This window comes from Cetorhinus maximus, chromosome 5, assembly GCF_964194155.1.
Source record: "Cetorhinus maximus chromosome 5, sCetMax3.hap1.1, whole genome shotgun sequence".
NCBI classification, from domain to species: domain Eukaryota; kingdom Metazoa; phylum Chordata; class Chondrichthyes; order Lamniformes; family Cetorhinidae; genus Cetorhinus; species Cetorhinus maximus.
In genome coordinates this window covers 77,340,717-77,361,615 of record NC_135883.1, presented here as the reverse complement: position 1 = coordinate 77,361,615, position 20,899 = coordinate 77,340,717, and the positions used below count along the sequence as shown (strand labels likewise).

The 20,899-nt window shown below is 43.2% G+C and overlaps 1 protein-coding gene across 4 annotated transcripts in view; it reads left to right on the top strand.

The window, feature by feature from the left end:
• Positions 1–425: 425 nt before the first annotated feature.
• Positions 426–20,899, top strand: part of cd2ap (CD2-associated protein) — a 241,382-nt gene continuing 220,908 nt past the window's right edge. For 2 of the 4 annotated variants that reach the window (XM_078542068.1, XM_078542067.1), the window contains exon 1: positions 426–626. In XM_078542068.1, the coding sequence (XP_078398194.1) occupies positions 623–626 (4 nt within the window). In that variant the 5' untranslated portion in view covers positions 426–622. The remainder of the gene's footprint in view (positions 627–20,899) is intronic. The other 2 variants (XM_078542070.1, XM_078542069.1) reach the window with 2 other exon arrangements.

Sequence of the window (20,899 nt, the reverse complement as noted above, 5' to 3'; positions counted from 1 at the left end):
CAACTTCGCCTTCTTGCTGCAACGACAAAAATGCAAAAGTGGTTCCAGCTGGAGCCCCGGGGCAGCACAAGGAACAAAACTGGAGATTTCTGCCTTTCCGTATTCCCCTCACCCCCTACCTCGACCGACTGACTCTCAATCTTCCAGCCCCATCGCCGGAAAGTTTGCAGCTTCTACCAGGAGCAGACAATCATCTCGCTGACTGCCCGCGCTCGGAGAACTTGGCACGGTCGCGAGCGCGCGCGCGGGGACCCAGCACGGCCGCAAGCGGGAGCTCGGCACGGCCGCGAGCGAGCGCGCGGGGACTCGGCACGGCCGCAAGCGAGCGCGCGGAGGCTCCTGCCGTGAAGGGGCAGGGGCGGGGCCGGGAGAAGCCCCTCCCACTCCTGTAGCTTCTCTCTCCCCCCCCCCCCCCCCATTCCTCCGCTGACTCCGGGAGTGTACTGGACTAGACTGAAGCTGGCACGGAGTAGAACCGGAGTGGGCCGCCTGTGATCGCTTCCCCTGAGCCGAGCAGCAACAGGTTTGCAGTCGCGGTGCTGCCTCCCTTCCCCCGAATGGACGGCGCCGCCTGTGGATAAGGAGTTAGGGACTGAGATCGAGAGGAGAAGAGTCCGCAGCCATGGGTGAGGTCCCGGGCTCTGTGTGCTCCACAGTGCGGGAAAGGGAGGCGGGAGGCGAGGTGCCCGGAGCTGCTCTGCTGTCTATCTGTCTGTGTGGGAGACGGGGCTTTCTAACTGGAACAAAACTTGAAGCTGCCGGCTCTGTCCCTGAGTAAAGCTGTGATCTCTGAGCTGCTTTCCCAGGTATTCAGGAGCAGCTCCTCCCCGGAGCTCAGCTTCTGAATTATTCACACCCTGAGCCTGCGCTCGCCGGTTTCCTGAGTAACTAATCCAACTGCACTGACATTGTTTAACTCTTCTCCCCACCTCCCACCCCCCCCGGAGCTTTTTCCTTTGTCTTCTCCAATTTTTTTCGCGGCAGGGTGAAGTGGAGCTGAACTCCTGGAGGAGGCGGCGACAACACTTGGGGAAAATAGTTTTAAAGTTTGGGGGGCGGGGTGGAGAGGAGGGGCTCACTGGGAGAAGGGAAATTTGCTTTTACTGACCAGGGAATTGATGGATTTCCGGTGAAATTAAATTAGCTCGGTCTTTAAGTGCTCTGAACCTAACTTTTACTTGACCTTCATTTATTTTTATGGTACAGTAATAATGGAGTTTCCTGGTTAATGATCTACTTTGATAACGAGTGGTTGTAAACGACACCTAGAGTTGAGTCATTCTGAGAGAATGGGTGCAAAGCTCCCTGTCCTGATTGAAGTACTTTCCTGGCAAATGTATATCAATGTGTGCAGCTCCAAGTATACAGTGGATGAAAAGGCCCAAATAAATGCACGACTTCAGATGGAAATGGAGGATGGGTTCATTTTTATAAACCATTTTACAAGACAAATGGTGTTGTCGAAATTGTATCCTTTATTAAAAGTTGGATGGACATTGCTATCTTCTTGAAAGATACTGATTATTGATAAAAGGAACGATGGTCCTTTTATTACTTCTTGGTTGCAACCTGCTTGGTCACTGACCGATAGGCAGCTTGCATTTGTCCTCATCGTCACACACATTAAGGTGCTGCTGAGCATTCCAGGGTGCTGGGCAGATAATTAGAGACCAAACAGGGGTCGGGTAGGGTAAAGGTGAGGTTCCGTGTGTCAAAGCACTTGCGGGAAAGAGGGTCTTGAAGTCAAGAAGGGATGAGAGAAAATGTACTCAAGTGCGGGTGGACCAATAACTTCTTATCGTGTCCACGGACAGTCTATACATGGCCCACCCAGAACTGGACACATTTTTGCGCCTTGTTGAATTCGGCAAGGAACAGTGCAGGGTTCCTCTAGCGATAGGCATTGCAGGAGATGTTGCATAGTCTGTGGCTCAGTTCCACATTCACAAGTCGGGCTGGATGTATATCCCCATTTGCTTAGTGACACCTTTGAGCGACCTACACCAGTCCCAAGTCTGTTGAGGCACCTTCAGGTTGCCCAGTTGCAATTAGCTCCTGGGGGAAGGCTTTCACCTGGTAGAATTTCTATCGCTGTGGGTTGTTCGAGACTGGCGAGCCGGTCTTTCCACAAGGCGATGCGGGCTTCATATGGGGTTGATTGTAATGGAACAACACTGTTCATGAAGCTGTTCCTTGACTTTAGGCGGCTGGGTGTAGGTTTATGACCAGGCACCAATAACTGATGGAATAGCAGTGGGGGATAAGGACAGTGGAACAGAGAGTGCAGGGGTCAAATGGTCTGAACAGATTAATAGGTTTGGATAGGTGAAGCTACAGAAGAATTTGAAAATGAGAAAAGTAATAGCCACTTCACTGAGGCATAAGGATTCGTGCAGGAAAACTATACCTGATGATTACCAGTGTGGGAGCTAGTAATGCCGTGTGTACAAAAACGGCTATCAGGGCCATGGCTGCAGTTTTGGGCAGGAGTAGCGCTTGAGTTTGTGCAGGAACTTGGAACAAAATGACATTTCATGACAGCATACTGCCCAAGCCACAGACTATCAGAAGCAATTTCTTGCTGATCCAGTAATATAGCTGATACAATGATCTGTAAATATATTCTGTTGTTGAATAACATTTGCTGTTTCATGTTTGCTACTTTGTACTCTTCAATTACTTTGATTATATATTATCCTTTTGAGTACAGTACCTGCTAGAGATAACTCTGTCTCTGAAGTTGACATCTGTCAATGAGTTAGTTTTTGTTTTTACCTTCCTGTTTTAGCCACATGTAGCAGAGGGGTTGATTAGTGTATTTTCCTCTATGCTATTAAATAGCCCTGATTTGAGATTTACCTGAATTTAATATTTTTAATTAAAAAAAAAACCCTTTTGATGGTGCATGGGCGAACAGACAATACATGGCCACATATAAACATATAATTCTGAAGATTATTTTTGTTCAAAACTGCAAATTAAGAACCCAGATGAAACACAACTGTCTCTGATACTGAGTAGAAGTACAGTAGATAACTTAGGTTTAATAATTCTGTAATTTGTATTTTCTCTGAATTCTTCTTTTGTAGGCTCTTTGACTTGAACTTTCAGTTTTGATTTAATGTTAGCATTCGAGCATCTGAGTCAGAAAGTTGTGACTTGAACCCCCACTCCAGAGATATATGTAGTCTGACACTTGAGCACAATGCTGAAGAGGTGCCATCTTTTGGATGAGTTGTTAATTTGAGGTCCTGTGTCCCCTTGGGTGAATGTAAAAGATCCCATCATGTTATTTGAAGGGGAGCTGTGTGTGTCCTGGTCAACCTTCATCCCCCAACTGAGGACACTAAATAGGTCAAAAACAGAATTACCTGGAAAAACTCAGCAAGTCTGGCAGCATCGGCGGAGAAGAAATCAGTTAACGTTTCGAGCCTTCATGGCCCTTCGGCAGAACTGGAGCCGAAGGGCCATGAAGGCTCGAAACGTTAACTGATTTCTTCTCCGCCGATGCTGCCAGACTTGCTGAGTTTTTCCAGGTAATTCTGTTTTTGTTTTGGATTTCCAGCATCCGCAGTAGCTTTTAGCTTTTTGTTTTTACACTAAATAGGTCAGCTGGTCATTTATCTCATTACTGTTTGTGGGACCCTGCTGTTTGTAAATTAGTTGCTTCTAACTTTTAGACCTAAAGGGTCAAATAGAATTGTCAGGTTAAAGTTTAAATTGCTATGCTGTTTGTTTGCAGCTCGAAAATTGTAAATAGCAAAGCTTATAAACAAATTTTTTTGATTATTGTCATCTGTGGCCCAATCATAAATATTTAGTACCTTATTCTTGTTATTGCATGTTTGTTTTGGCAAAGCTGATACTTTGGAGAATCTTCTTTTATGTTTTCGGAAATTAGTAGCCCTTTTATGTTCACAGAACGAAACCTTGGTGAGTTTTGTTGAAATGAATCCTGTACAGTAATTCATCTATTTCTCAGTCAGCTGTTGGACCAACATAATATAATAAAATTACATCATCATTACTGTGATTTGATGGTACTGAAATACTTGAAGCTGAGTAAGGGTTTCTGATTGAAAAATGTATCTTAACTTTCTGTTCCTGACCTTTCCTCTCCTCACCCTCAAAATAGTTTACTTTCACTGTGCAGTCAGATTCTTATTCTCCCTCCACTATCATGTAGCATGCTGTAGTGAGGAAGAGTCCATACTTCCCTTTTTATCTTTGTCTGCTCCTCTTCCTGCCAACCTGGTGGATATTGATGGTTTGATGTGATTATTCATACTTAAAAGGCCTTGTTGACTTGCTTACCCAGGTTTTATCCTCCTCTAAACATTGCGCAGTCTAAAGCTGCATTTACTATGTCTGCTTGCACATGCATATTAATTGCCATTCTGCACCAAAACTTCCTTTCCCTCCTTGCTACCCCTTTAAACCCCCCCCCCCCCCCCCCCCCCGGCCCAGTCTTCTCTGCATCTCTGCTTCATGTCTAACCGGTAGGCTTAATTCCATTTTATTTCTGCTGAATACGTCAAGTAGGCCAAGATATTGATTGACAGTTAATCAGCCCCTACTGATCTCTCCAGTCACTGATACTTCCCTCACCCCTCACTCTCGCAACCTATGTCTCTCCTGAAGTAGAACCCATTTGCTATCAGCCCCATTTTTTTCTGGAAAACACTCTGTTTAGTTTACTTATGGCCGTTAAACCTCAGTAACTGTCACTTGACTGCTCATGAGGATTGAATGAGACAGCATGTAATTTCTGTGTGCACTTTGATCCTGAGCAGTGTTTTGGACCTCACCAGCCACCAATACAGTACACCAGATGTTCACATTTACATTTCCCATCTTTGCCCCTATTCTTCCCTTTCACTGTTGAAACACTTATCTATGCTTTTAATGCATCAAAATTCAATTTGTCTCACGCCTTTGCTTAACCTCTCAAACTGTACATTCTGAATTTATCCCGAACCCAGTATTCTTCTGACCCAGAGACTGACTTGCCCATCATTCAGGCTTTTCCAGATGTTCACCAGCCCCCTATATCTCAATACATCCAATTCAACATTTTGCTTTGTAAGTTCTCCACAATACCTTCTTGCCATCCTGCGCCTTTCCCTTCACCATCACCCACTGGAATCACCACCACTCTGTGTCCTATTGACTGTTGACTTCCCACCTTCAGCGTTCGACATTGGATAACAATATTTACTTCAAAATAGAAACAGCCCTGATACAGTTAGAAGCAAGATAACTTTTTTTCTGTAAGAAGTACAAAATTTGAAGCTTTCAAGCCCTGTGCCACACGAATGCTTGCTAAGTTGTACAGGCCATTTCTAATCTGTAACCATTGCAGCTGCCACACGAGTGTGAAAAGAACTTGCACTTCTATAGCACTTTTCACAACCTCACTGTCTCAAAATGCCTTATAGCCAGTAAAATATTTTAGAAGTGGAGTCACTGTTGTAATGTAAGAAACATGGCAATCAGTTTGCATACAGCAAGTTCCCACAAACAGCAGTGTGATAATGACCTGCTGAACACTCTTTTTGGTGATGTTGTTTGAGGGGTAAATATTGGTCAGGACACCAGGGATAACTCCTGTGCTCTTCAAAATAGTGCCATGGGGTCTTTTGCCTCTACCTGAGAGGGCAGACAGGACCTTGGTTTCACGCCTCATTAGAAAGATATTGTACAGTGCATATGACATTTTCTGGTCCTGCACTCATGGCAGTTGGAGCCACTAAACCTAGGGAGAAAATCTTAAGGACCTCTGATCTTCGTATGCTTCTATTTCTGATTTCTCTACTTCGAGTTTCATATATCCAGAGGTTTGCAGAAGGCTGTGCTTTGTGCTGTGGTTTAAGTCCTAAAACAAGATCAGTTTGTATCAATGTCTTCAAATATATACAATTTAATTGAAACCTCAAGAAGTTGGATACAATGTTTGATATATAATTACCTTGTTTCAGAGATTCATTGCTTATCGTAGGAAAGGGCACTTTGTGTTTCACACAGGAACTTTGCTGTATTGGATTTGCCTTTGAAGTTCCTTTTAATGTTTTAGGCAGGCTTTTTCTATCATGATTGAAGTTCCACATATCTGTAAAATATTTGATCATAGTTATATTCTATGTAAGTATTAATTTGATGCTTTTTTTGAAGAAAAGAATAGAATTGTCCAATAATTAGAATTAAATCATTTTAATGAAATAACGCGAATCATAAATTATAAAAGCGACTGGGACTCAAACTGAAATTTGCAAGCTGTGCGTTGCTAAGTTCTGCCATTTGACAAATACCCTGATTGTATTCTGCTTCATGCCATATCACAATGCAAGTTCCATCAGGGAATCTGGCTCAGTTGTGGGTACTTTTTTTACAATTGCACATAATTGGACATCACGACCACGTTGTACGTTGGTTCTTTTGCCTCCATCTGGATCTACCCACTGCGGGCAGCGGGTTGTGTTGAGTGGGCCAGTGCAGGATCTTCCTCATTCTTCCAACTCTCAACATTCCTCATAGAATCAACAAGCCTCATGTGAGTTAACAATCCAAACACTCGAGTTTTTTTTTCTATCAACACCAGCAATGGATTCAAAAGTAATTTTTGTTGGTAGTTAGTGATTTGGTTGAAGAGACACAGACACTCGAAGAGTGCTGCTCATCCATGTCTGTCTTCTGTTTCTCTAGCCTATCGGCAGAGCAGTAAAACCACAAAAAAATGGAGGTTTTTGGAATTCCCAATCATTGGCTGCTTAGCCATTTTCCCAACACAATATCCTTTCGTTAAAAGTGCACATTTCATTGGTAGCACCAATTCAAAAAGGCTCATTTCAGTGTTAGGTGTGCTGAGGTTTATCATGAGAGAATATTTCAGCAATTTTATCACTAGCTTCTTCAGATAAAGTTGAATTTAAAATAATAGAAAAGTTACAAAGGGAAGAATAGAAAATAGGATGGAAAAAATTGACTTAAAAAGACAAACACTAGATTGGTTGTCACACGAGATTATACCTCAGCACATGGCACCTCATAACTTGGTTCATTACAGTTAAAGAAATTAAAGATAGCATCCCTAATTATTTGACTGGGAACATTTTGGGCAATTGTTTTCTTTCTATTCCACAGTGTAAAGAACATAGTCCTTTATAAGTTAGCATTTAGCAATAAAGGCAAACAAAACAGTTTTTATATTTTTCTTATATTCTGTGTATAAAATATTATGTATTTCATCCAATCTAGTTTATTTTCCCAATTTTGTTCCCACCCTCCCTAAATACATGCAGGCAGAGCAAATATATTACGTCTATGTACTGACTTTTTCAAAAAAAAACTTTTAGCAAAGCACAGCACACTGGGAATATTGCTTCTCCCATCTCCTCTAAAGCAAATATTAGGAATCAAGCAAAAGACAACTCACTAAAACCAGATAAAATTCTTTAAACATGCTTTAGTACTCAATGCACAATGAATTTCTGCCCTCTGCCCCTATCTTTTTCACAAATAACAGATGAGGTACGGGCCCTGCAAGCCATCAATTATTGTAATGAATTCAGGCTAGCTCACTGTATTCCTCCTTTCCAAAGTCAATATAAAAATAAAACTAGTTTCTCTTGCAGAGGTACACATTACTTTTGGTATATTATTTAGGCATATATAACATTTGAAAACAGTATAATCTGTCATCCTGCCCTTTAGGTCCTTGTCTATTACCAATGCTCCACAGATGAAAAATAATCAACTCTTAACCTTAAGCAATATATAAATTTCCCTTGTGTCCAATCTTCCTTACTTTTGCATCAATAATAGCACACAGTAAACATCAGGAAATAATAATTTGAACTTAGGTCTTTACTGCTGGGCTTTTGAGAGGTGACAATTACACTGTATTGCATTTCAGGCTTGGCTCAGTCATAGCACACAGCCAGCAAGTCAAGGGTTCAAGCTCCACTCGAGTCTCCAGCACATATTAGAAGGCATGCACTTCAATGCAGCACCTTAGTAATGAGGGAGTGCTGCACTGTGGAATTGCCCATCCCTAAATATCCTTGATAAGATGGTGTTGAGCAGCTGCTTTGAACCATAGAGTTATAGAGGTCTACAACACAGAAAAAGGCCCTTCGGCCCATCGAGTCTGCACCGGTCAAATAAGTACCTAACTATTCTAATCCCATTTTCCGGCACTAGGCCTTGTATGCCATGGCATCGCACGTGCACATCCAAATTCTTCTTAAATGTTATGAGGGTATCTGCCTCTTTCATGCAGTGAGTTCCAGATTCTCACCACCCTCAGGGTAAAAAAAATTCTTCCTCACATCCCCTCTAAACCTCCTGCCCCTTACCTTAAATCTATGCCCCGTGGTTATTGATCCCTCCACCAAGGGGAGATGTTTCTTCCTGTCCACCCTATCTATGCCCCTCATAATTTTATACACCTCAATCCTGTCCCCCCTCAATCTCCTCTGCTCCAGGGAAAATAACCCCAGTCTATCCAATCTGTCCTCATAAATAAAACTCTCCAGCCCAGGCAACATCCTGGTAAATCTCCTCTGCACTCTCTCTGGTGCAATCACATCCTTCCTATAATGCGGATTCCAGAACTGCTCTTATATTCTATGCCTTGGCTAATAAAGGCAAGTATCCCATATGCCTTAACCACCTTATATACCAGTCCCGCTACCTTAATGGACCGGTGATCGTTGGTACTTCCCAGGATCCTACCATTCATCTTGTATTCCCTTGCCTTGTTTGTCCTGCCCAAGTGCATCACCTCACACTTATCCAGATTAAATTCCATTTGCCACTGATCAGCCCGTCTATATCCTCCTGTAATCTAAGGCTATCCTCCTCACTATTTACCACCCCACCAATATTCGTGTCATCCACGAACTTACTGATCAACCCTCCGACATTCAAGTCTAAATCGTTTATATATACCACAAACAGCAAGGGACCTGACACCGATCCCCGTGGAACCCTATTGGACATAGGGATCCAGTCACAAAAACACCCCTCGACCATCACCGCCTGCTTCCTGCCACTCAGCCAATTCTGGATCCAATTTGGCAAATTGCCTTGGATCCCATGGGCTCTTACCTTCGTTATCAGTGTCCCATGCGGGACCTTATCAAAAACCTTGCTGAAGACCAAGTAGACTACATCAAATGCGTTGCCCTCATCGACACACCTGGTCACCTCTTCGAAAAATTCAATTAAATTGGTCAGGCATGACCCCTTAACAAAACCATGGTGACTGTTCTTGATTAATCCCTGCCTCTCCAAGTGTAGATTAATTCAGTCCCTCAGAATTGCTTCCAATAGTTTCCCCACAACTGAGGTTAGACTGACTGGCCTGCAGTTCCCTTGTTTACCCCTTCCTCCCTTCTTGAATAACGGTACCGCATTGGCTGTCCTCCAGTCCTTTGGCACCTCTCCTGCGGCCAGAGAGGTATTGACAACTATTGTCAGCGCCCCTGCTATCTGCTCCCTTGCCTCACTCAACAGCCTGGGATACATTTAATCAGGGCCTGGAGATTTATCTACTCTTAAGCCTTCCAGACCACTTAGAACCTCCTCCCTTTCTATGCTAATTTCTTTAATTATATCACAGTCCTTCTGCCTGATTTCCATACCAACGTCACCCCCCTCACTTGTGAACATTGACGCAAAATATTCATTTAGAACCCTACCTACGTCTTCCGGCTCCACACATAAATTACCACTATGGTCCTTAATGGGCCCTACTCTTTCCCTAGTTATCCTTTTACTCTTAATGTACTTGTAAAATAACTTTTGATTTTCCTTTATTTTACCTGCCAATGTTTTTTCATGCTCCCTTTTTGCTCTCCTAATTTCCTTTTTAAGGTCCCCCCCTACACATTCTATACTCCCCTAGGGTTTCCACTGTTTTGAGCCCTTGGTACCTGCCGTAAGCCTTGCTTTTTCTCTTTATCCAATCCTGTATATTCCTCGACATCCAGTGTTCCCTGGATTTGTTGGTCCCACCCTTTGTCTTTACTGGAATATGTTGGCCCTGTACTCTCCCTATTTCCTTCTTGAATGAGTCCCACTGCTCTGACGCAGATTTACCTAAAAGAAGCTGCTCCCAGTCCACTCTGGCCAAATCATATCTGATCTTTTTAAAATCAGCCTTCCCCCAATTTAGAATTCTGATTTCTGGCCCATCCTTGTCCTTTTCCATAACAACCTTGAATCCAATGGAACTATGATTACTATCTGCAAAATGCTCCCCCACTGATACCTCTACCACTTGCCTGGCTTCGCTCCTTAAAATTAGTCCAGGACCGCCCCCTCTCTTGTAGGACTTTCCACATACTGGCTTAAAAAGCTCTCCTGGATGCATTTTAAGAATCCCGCTCCCTCTAAACCTATCATACTATGATTAACCCAGTTAATGTTGGGGAATTTGAAATCCCCCACTATTACTACCCTATTATTTTTACACTTCTCTGAAATTTGCCTACATATCCACTCTTCTATTTCTCTCTGACTGTCTGGGGGCCTATAATACACTCCCAGCAATGTGATTGCTCCTTTTTTTGTTTTTAAGTTCTACCCATATGGCTTCATTTGGGGACCCTTCTAAGATGTCATCCCTCCTTACTGCCATAATTGATTCCTTGATCAATATTGCGATACCCCCTCCTCTTTTACCTCCTTCCCTATCTCACCTGAAGACCCTATATCCTGGAATATTGAGCTGCTAATCCTGCCCCTCTCTCAACCATGTCTTTGTGACAGCAATGACATCATACTTCCAATGTGTTAATTTGTGCCCTCAACTCATCTGCCTTATTCATCCGACTCCTTGCATTAAAATAAATACCGTCCAACCGTGCCAAGCTCCCTTGTGCCTTAACTGGCCTATAATTTCTGTGCCTTCCAGACTCACTTGCTCTCTTTTCTGATTTTGACTGTGCATCTCCACCTGCTGAACCTCCTGTCAGGATCCCATCCTCCTGCCAAGTTAGCTTAAACCCTCCCTAACAGCACTACTAAACCTCCCTGCAAGGATGTTGGTCCCATTCCGGTTCAGGTGCAACCCGTCCGCCTTGTACAGGTCCCACCACCCCCAGAAACGGTCCTAATGTCCCAGAAATTTAAAGCCCTCCCTCCTGCACCACCTTTCCAGCCATGCATTCATCTGGACTAACCTCCTATTTCTATACTCACCAGTACGAGGCACTGGAAGTAACCCAGAGATTACTACCTTTTGAGGTCCTGTTTTTTAATCTGTTTCCTAGCTCCCTAAATTCTTCTTGCAGGACCTCACCCCTCTTTCTACCTATGTCGTTGGTACCAATATGTACCACAATCCCTGTCTGTTTGCCCTCCCCCTTTAGAATGTCCTACAGCTGTCCAGTGACATCCTTGACCCTGGCTCCAGGGAGGCAACACACCATCCTGGAGTCCGTCTATGGCTGCAGAAACACCTGTCTGTTCCCATTACTCTCAGAGTCTCCTACCACTATTGCTCTTCCCCTCTTTTTCCTCCCCCCACCCCGTACAGCTGAGCCACTCACAGTGCCATGAACGTGGTTGCATTCACCAGAGGAACCGTCACACTCGCCGTTTTCCAATGCAGAAAAACGGTTCTCAAGCAAGATGCACCCTGGGAATTTCCTGACCCCCCTGCCTGGCACCTTTCTTCTGGCTGATGGTCACCCATCCCCTCTCTGTCTGCACTTCCGTAAGCTGTAGGGTGACCACGTCTAAAAACGTGCTATCCACGAAACTCTCAGCCTCGCGGATGCACCTCAGTGCCTCCAGCTGCTGCTCAAGCTCCGAAACTCGGAGCTGAAGTAACTGCAGCTGGTGGCAATTCCTGCAACGTGGTTGGTCAGAGCGCAAGGAACGTCTAGGACTTCCCACATGTTGCAGGCTGTACATAACACGGGACTGAGCTGCCCTACCATGCCTCTATTGGAAAAAAAAACCTTTAAGTTAAATACAGTAAAAAAAAAAGAAAAATTACTTATATATTTTAAATAAAATCTAGAACCCTTGCCTTTCCTTAGCTTAATCTATTTTAAACTGGAGAAAAACACTTACCCACTACTCACCAATCAGCTCTCACCTTTGTGCTGACTTCACTTTTTGAAGCTTCCCCGTATTTGCGCTGGTTCTGATCTCCATTCCATGTGGTGTATTTTGACTCAGCAACAATGAAGGAACAGTGATATAGTTCCAAGTCCGGATGATGTGTAGCTTGGGGAACTTGCAGGTAGTGATGTTCCCATGGATCTGCTGCTCTTGTCCTTCTAGGTGGTAGATGTCATGGGTTTGGAAGGTGCTGTGGAAGGAAACTTGATGAGTTGCTGCAGTGCATCTTGTAGATGGCACACACTGCTGCCACTTTGCATCAATGGTGGAGGAACTGAATGTGTAAGGTGGTGGATGGGTTGCCAGTCAAACGGTCTGCTTTGACCTGGATGGTTTTGAGCTTCCCAAGTGTTGGGACTGCACTCATCCAGGCGAGTGGAGGGTTTTCAATCGCATTCCTGACTTGTAGATGGTGAACAGGCTTTCAGGAGTCAGGAGGTGAATTATTCACCACAGAATTCCCAGCCCCTGACCTGCTCTTGTAGCCACAGTAATTGTATGGCTAGTCCAGTTCAGTTTCTGGTCAATGGTAATTCCCAGGATGTTGATAGATCCAACGAATGCTCGATGCATCAACAGATTGCATTTATGTAGTGCCTTTAATGCAGAAGGCATCCCAAAGCATCTCAGAGACATAATGAAAAAGCAAGCTGAACTAAAGGAGAGATTAGAAGAGAGGAGCAAAAGTTCGAGACGACAACTTAGGGAAGGAATTCCAGAGCATGCCTCGTAGTTTATTTTTCAAATCCACTGGTTTGTATTATTCAAATTTTTGGGGCTTGGATGTTTAGAAAGTGCTTTGCTTAATGCTGCTGCCTCATTAGGTGTATCTTAAATTAGAATACGAAAACCAGTTATTGACTGAAGCTTGAAGTGCATGAAAATTTAAGGAGAAGGTGAATTTAATTTTGTGTGGCCATCGAAGCTCTGTATCATACGCCTTTGTGGTCAAGGGAAGAAAAAAGCTTGGGCATTGCTGTTGTTTATGCCCACAATGCTATAATTTCATGTCACCCAGCGTGCACAAGTGGTGCATTGTAGGGAGTTCTGAATATCACAAACAAGTTTGAAGAAACAGCTGCTTTGGTCATGTCAATTTCATCTTTCGACTATAGCAGCTAATAATGTCTTACCTGAGTCAGTGTCCGAGCCTCACCAACCCTTCCTCACAAACTGTTCCTGCTGATGATCATACTCTGTGCAAACCAAAAAAAAAAGTACTTTGAAATTCCTACATTAAAAATATTGATAAATGCAAATTATTGTCTATTCTAAGCTTGCCTTTCACAGTCTCGAACTTGAGCCGCCTTGTCTTGGCTTATCTGACAATATTTTACTTTCCTTATCTTTATGCCTCTGAGGTAGCTAGCATTTGCTTATCTAGTTTTTAACAATTTATATTTTCTATTCCAGTTGCTTTCTTCTACATCACCCGGGTGTTTCCTTAAATTATGGCCCTCCAGAGATGTCGACAGCAGTATAACTGTGGGCTGACCAGGACACTGTACAACTTCAGCATAACTTCTGGGAGAATTGAGCTCAGTTGATTTAGACATATTGCATGCTTCCTTGAGTCACTTTGCAGCCCTCTACTTGGCAAGTTTTATCTTGCCCATGAAATGCACATGCCTCCTATTTTTACATGAATTTCTCATTATGGCAAATGAACGTAGAGAGAATTTTCTCCCCGTCGGGTGAGCTGGTCGGGAGCAGGAGCAGGCGGGGGTGGGCGTGGAGTCAATCGCCGCCCACCGCCATTTTACGTGGGTGGGCCGATTTAAGGCCTGCCTGGTGTGACATGTGCCCGGTAGCACTCAGCATTACCTGTGCGGGCGGGAGGAGGAGGAGGGAGAGTCGGGGCCTGCGTGCAAAAGAGTGTAGAGATCTCCGAGGCACAGAGCTGCCTCAGGGAAATTAACTTCATTTTTAAAGTTTAAAATAAAGAAAGTTGAAAATCATTTACACGTCCCCTCATGTGACATGATCTGGGACATGTTTATGAAACTTATAAAAAAATTTATTAATTTAGTAAACCCTTCATGAAGCCTCAGCCCGCCCATGGATGAGGTTTCATGAAAAATGCGAAGGTCGCCTGGGCTCTTTGCCTGCCCGCCGATCTTAAGGTTGGATGGGCAGCCCTGTCAATTGGTTTAATTGTTTTATTAATGGCCTTAACAGGCCTTTGACAGTTCGGCGGGCGCGTAGCCGACTCCGGTGCATGCCTGCCGAATGAGAGATCGGAATGACGTGCGGTGACGTTGGGCCGCACGCCCCATTTATCCATGTGTCATTTTACGTGTCGCCCCGCACACCGAACAGAAGATTCTGCCCATAGCATTTTGTTCTCTCCTATTGGAACTGTCTTTTAGTTTCTGTGGGAGAAACTCCAGATGTACCAGTAAGTGTTTAGGATTCAATCATTGTGGTAAATTCTTCAAAGTTTTATTTTTGATTGGCAATTGCTTTGAGGAAGATGATACTGGATACACTCTAGGGACTGAAACCGTGCCAGATTTTGTATTTCCTCGGAGTTTGGATAGTAAAATCAGGTAGCCTACGCTAGGACAAAGTCAATGAATAAGAAATATATGAAATAAGGTATGAAAAAGAATAAATAATAATGTCAACTTGTTTCTCGGGAACTAGACTGGCTTGCAACTGTAATCAAGGTGGCGAAGCCAATAATTAGTGTGGCGCACCACCGAGACCTACTGTCTAGCTGAATTGTCCTGGTATTTCATTTAACTGAATATCAAAATTCTCTGGCATTTGAACAGCTAGATTTTGGATGTCCAGTTTGTGGAAGATCGATAAACAAGCTGGTGATTTTCCATTATAGTCCATGTCAGATTCACAGAATCACAGAGTCTCACAGTGCAGAAAAGGCCCTTCGGCCCATCGAGTCTGCACCGACACGTGAGAAACACCTGACCTACTTACCTAATCCCATTTACCAGCACTTGGCCCATAGCCTTGAATGTTATGATGTGCCAAGTGCTCATCCAGGTACATTTAAAGGATGTGAGGCAACCCACCTCCACCACCCTCCCAGGCAGCACATTCCAGACCGTCACCACCCTCTGGGTAAAAAAATGTTTTTCCTCTCATCCCCCCTAAACCTCCTGCCCCTCACCTTGAACTTATGCCCCCTTGTGACTGACCCTTCAAATAAGGGGAACAGCTGCTCCCTATCCACCATGTCCATGCCCCTCATAATCTTGTACACCTCGATCAGATCGCCACTCAGCCTTCTCTGCTCCCACGAAAACAAGCCAAGTCTATCCAACCTCTCTCATAACTTAAATGTTTCATCCCAGGCAACATCCTGATGAATCTCCTCTGCACCCCCTCTAGTGCAATCACATCTTTCCTAAAATGTGGCAACCAGAACTGCACACAGTACTCCAGCTGTGGCCTCACCAAGGTTCTATACAACTCCAACATGATCTCCCTACTTTTGTAATCTATGCCTCGATTGATAAAGGCAAGTGTTCCATATGCCTTTTTCACCACCCCACTAACATGCTCCCCCGCCTTCAGAGATCTATGGACACACACGCCAAGGTCCCTTTGTTCCTCAGAACTTCCTAGTGTCATGATGTTCATTGAATACTTCCTTGTCAAATTACTCCTTCCAAAGTGTATCACCTCACACTTTTCAGGGTTAAATTCCATCTGCCACTTATCTGCCCATTTGACCATCCCATCTATATCTTCCTGTAGCCCAAGACACTCAACCTCACTACTAACCACCTGGCCAATCTTTGTGTCATCTGCAAACTTACTAATCGTACCCCCCACATAGTCATCTATGTCGTTTATATAAATGACAAATAATAGGGGACCAAGCACAGACCCCTGTGGTACGCCACTGGACACGGGATTCCAGTCACTAAAGCATCCATCTGTCATCACCCTCTGTCTCCTACAACTAAGCCAATTTTGAATCCACCTTATCAAATTACCCTGTATCCCATGTGCATTTGCCTTCTTTATAAGTCTCCCGTGTGGGACCTTGTCAAAGGCTTTGCTGAAATCCATATAAACTACATCAACTTAACTACCCTCATCTACACACCTGGTCACCTCCTCAAAAAATTAAATCAAATTTGTTAGGCATGACCTCCCTCTGACAAAGCCATGCTGACTATCCCTGGTCAAACCTTGTCTCTCCAAGTGGAGATAGATTCTCTCCTTCAGAATTTTCTCCAATAGTTTCCCTACCACTGACGTGAGACTCACTGGCCTGTAGTTCCCTGGCTTATCTCTACAACCCTTCTTAAATAGCAGAACCACACTAGCTGTTCTCCAGTCCTCTGGCACCTCCCCCGTGGCCAGAGAGGAATTAAAAATTTGGGTCAGAGCCCCTGCGATCTCCCCCTTGCCTCCCTCAGCAGCCTGGGACACAAATCATCCGGACCTGGAGATTTGTCCACTTTTAAGCCTGCCAACACCTCCAACACCTTGTCACTCCCTATATCGATTTGCTTAAGAACCTCGCAGCCTCTGCCCGAGTTCGATACCTTCATCCTCTTGGGTGAAGACGGATGTGAAGTATTCGTTCAACACTCTACTGATATCCTCTGGCTCCACCCATAGATTGCCCCCTTGGTTCCTTATGGGCCCTACTCTTTCCCTGGTTATCCTCTTCCCATTGATATACTTATAGAATATTTTGGGATTTTCCCTTTTACCAGCCAGAGCTTCCTCATATCCCGTCTTTGCTCTCCTAATTGAGTTTCTTAAGCTCCACCCTCCATTTTGTGTACGCCACTAATGCCTCCGCTGATTTGCTTCCCCTCTACCTGCTAAAAGCCTCTTTTCCTTCTCATCATAATCTGAGCTCTGAATCAATTATTTTAGTTACAGTTTAATTATTATTATTTCTGTTATGGACAGGGGAGAGATGATAGGATGGTTCCCCCCCCTTTATGCCACCTTTTGATTGACAGATCGCAGATGTGTTTTAAAAGACAAAGTGTTTTCAGCTATCACCGCCGAGTGCTGTACTGTGACTGTTAAGAACAGACAATGTCAGGTTTTCTTGTAAGTTTTAAAATAAAGATAACTGTTCATTATTCAACACCCGAAATGTATTCTGAACAGCACACACTCAGACTCATACACACACACAGTCACACATGCACACAGAAGAGATAGAATGCACTTAGGTCTCAAAAGTCCAAAAATTCATTGTCTCCCCTGCTTCTCTTGTGATGAAGTCTTGAAATGTTGCAGGCCAGTGATTCTTTTTTAGTCCACTGAGGAAATAGAGGTTGGAGGTTTCTGAAGACATTTGCAATGGCTCAGAGCTTGCAGTAGTATATTTCTCTGGCTTCACTCCAGTCACAGTCCAGTCGAATCCCTACAGCAAAAACCTGGTTTGGTTCCTCAAGTAGGTAGGTAAAGGCCAGACTGGATTCTCTGCTTGTTGATGGATCTTAGGCAAGACCCTGTTCCTTTGTTGGCCTTGATCTTTTCTTTTTCCCTCCTGCTCCATAAATGTGTCTTGTTAAATGTCCTTTATCAGAAGCCTAGTTTCTGTCATGTGACCAGAGTATTTGTTTTTCATTGTTCTCACAAATGGTTTCTGACGACTTGGCCATTGACACACAACAGCGTTCGAATCTCAGTCATTTACATATCCTTGTGATAGAATAGTTTGTTTTAATTGCCCATTCTTTGGGATTCCATTCCAAAGCTGAGAAGTCTGCAAGCCCATTGTGAACTAATTTCTGTAATAATTTGGATAAGGGGTGGACATTAATCCACAGGGAAAGGACTGTTGCATTTTAATGCCATCTTCATGAGATATCCTGTTTACATTTTAATGTATTGTCCAGACACGAAAGCCAGGGCAAAAGCAAAATACTGTGGATGCTGGAAATCTGAAATAAAAAGAAAATGCTGGAAAAACTCAGCAGGTCTGGCAGCATCTGTGGAAAGAGAAGCAGAGTTAACGTTTCAAGTCCAAATGAGGAAGAGTCGTACGGATTTGAGACGTTAAATCTGCTTTTCTCTGCACAGATGCTGCCAGACCTGCTGAGTTTTTCCAGCATTTTCCGTTTTTATTATGAAAGCTAGGGCCACTTGTAGTTTCAAGTATATTGACTGGAGAAAAAGGTCACCTGACCTCACTCCATTTTGCAGTATATCCATTCTCCATTTTGTTTATAAAAATAAAAATATCCATTTTGAATTTATATTTCATAAATCCATGAGTCCATATTGCATGAGTGCGACACTGAGCAAAGTAATTTCACAAACATGGTTGCCATTTAAAATGAATTTTAGTGGATGTTTGATGTAATCAGAACAAGTGTCTTGTGGGTATAAAAACACAGTACAGAACTGTAGAAAAATATTTTTTGATGTACAGATTTATTGACATTTTCAACCACTTGTAAGGGATAAAGTCTTAAGTCTATAAATATATGCAATAAGGATTATACAGTTTTGAAGCTGACGTGATGTAGTTAGATTGGACTTTCACCACTCAGAACTGGTTGCAAATTCAGCTGAAAATGGTGGAATAAAAGTCTTCCTCTGCTTGGATTAAAGCCCCTATGTGAAATAAGTTGGGGCAGTCTCGATCCTGTTCCTACTGGAAATGGGCCTACAGCTCAGAATTGGCCCCAATTTGGCAATAATTGTTCATCTTACTGGAGCTATAAGCCTTGGGAAACTTAAGAAAATAGATTCTTAAAAGCATATGGCAGGAAAGTGATAGGGTAGTAGTCATGCAGTGTTAGGTTAACATGTGATATATGATTGCTGTGCCATCAGAAATCCCCTAGTAATAATTTCTGAGCAGAAACAGAGATGTTTTGCTATATTGTTTGAAGATGTATGTAATTATTTGGGTGTTTTGCTTATTGCCTTGGTTGGTTTAATATGAAATGAACCTTAACTTTTGCATAAATTCATGTTTCGACTTGCTGCTTTGAACCATTTGCCTTTTGCTAACTTAGGAAGTTTGGATAGCTTTAAATAATTTGTAGAACTGAAGTAGATTTTGCTGTTTTTCCTAATCTTTCATGACCACATACTGTAACCGTAGAGGATTTACACTTCCTTAATAAGGAAGTTAAGTTAACCAGTCATACTTTTGGGGTAATTTATATTTAAATAAACCATTTTTGAAGAATAAAAGGAACCCATCTTCAAAGTGAGCAACAGATCCCAAGGAGGGAAAATGTATCTGCTGCAGTAAAATGCCTTTTTCCAAAAAGATGGTTTTGTGTGCACTAAAGCGGGTGTTTTTGGCAAAGTGACTAACCTTGAACATCAAACCATGTACCATTACTTGCATGCCCAATCTTTTACCCCCTGCTTCTTCAACCACCTAAATTATTCTTGCATGTTATTTTTGCTTCAGTCTCTAACCCTGGCAGCGCATTCTACAACCTTGCACCCCTCTGTAAAAACATTTCTACAGCTCTCTACACTAAATCCCTTACATTTAATCCGGTATCTGTGTCGCCTCGTGCTAGGCCCCTCAAAACGAGAAACAGTCTGCTTTTGAGAGTCCCATCCTTTCATAATGTTATCCACCTATCAGATAACTCAGTAATCTTCTCTGTTCTAAGAAAACAGCCATAATTCTTATCTTTTTTTCTCACATTTGTATTTTCCACATTTGTATGTACCAAACAGCATCCTAGTGGATCTGTGCACCATTGCATCAACATCCTTCTCATAGTGTGGAGCCCAAATTGCACACAATAATACAACTTGTGGATCACTTTGTGTTTTGTACAGATTCACCATTACATCTGAAGTTTTCGAGCGTTGCCAAAGAAAATAATCTTATTAGCTTTGTAATCACGAGATTCATTTGATACAGTTGCTTTCAATGGGTTTTATAAATAAGCTCCTGGAGGGCATGAAGGGAGAAATGAGCAATTGATGTGGGTTCAGGGAACCTACACAAAGATTTGTTAAATGGAGAAGCAGCAAAGGCAACTAAATAATTGATCTCAGTCCCTGTCTATCCAGCCTTGGTGAATCACATGCAAATGGCTTCTCTCCCTGCTCCCACATTGCATTTGGAGTCCCTCAAGTATATCTTTGGCCCCCCTCTTATTTCTCATCTCATTTACAGGCTTCCCCTTGGTGACATCATCCAAGACTGCAACATGTATGCTGAAGACACCTCCTCTCTCTCGATCTGTCCCATCTCTAAATTGTTAGACTGCTTGTCCAACAACTAGTACTGTATGAACAGTAATTTCCTCTAACAAATTTTGGGCAGTCTGAAACTCTTTGATCCCTAAAACAAACTCCATTCCATAGCCCAGTACTTTTCCTGGCCACTGCCTTGAGGCTGAACAGCACGTTCACAACCTTGGTGCCATATTTGACAATGAGATGAGCTTGCAGCCATAGTCACCAAGACCACCCACTTCTACTTTGGTCTTCACCCCTATCCCAGCTCACCTGAGAAACCCTGATCTGTGTTGTTGTTACCCCTAAATTCTCCTGGCCGGCGTTCATATTAAATTTGAGCTCATTCAAAAACTTGCTGCTCATATATTGACACATGTCCTTTTCACCCATCGCCCTTCTGCTCACTGGCACATTGGCTCTCGGTCTGGGAATGTCTCAATTTTAAAATTTCCATTCTTGGTTTCATATCCCACATTGGCCTTGACTTTCCCTATTGATGCCATGGGATTTGATAGTACAATCCAGAGATAAGATGCATGGAATATTGGAGTGGCTCTCTCTTTATGGAGCTCAGCTGGAATTGTGGTAGGCCAGA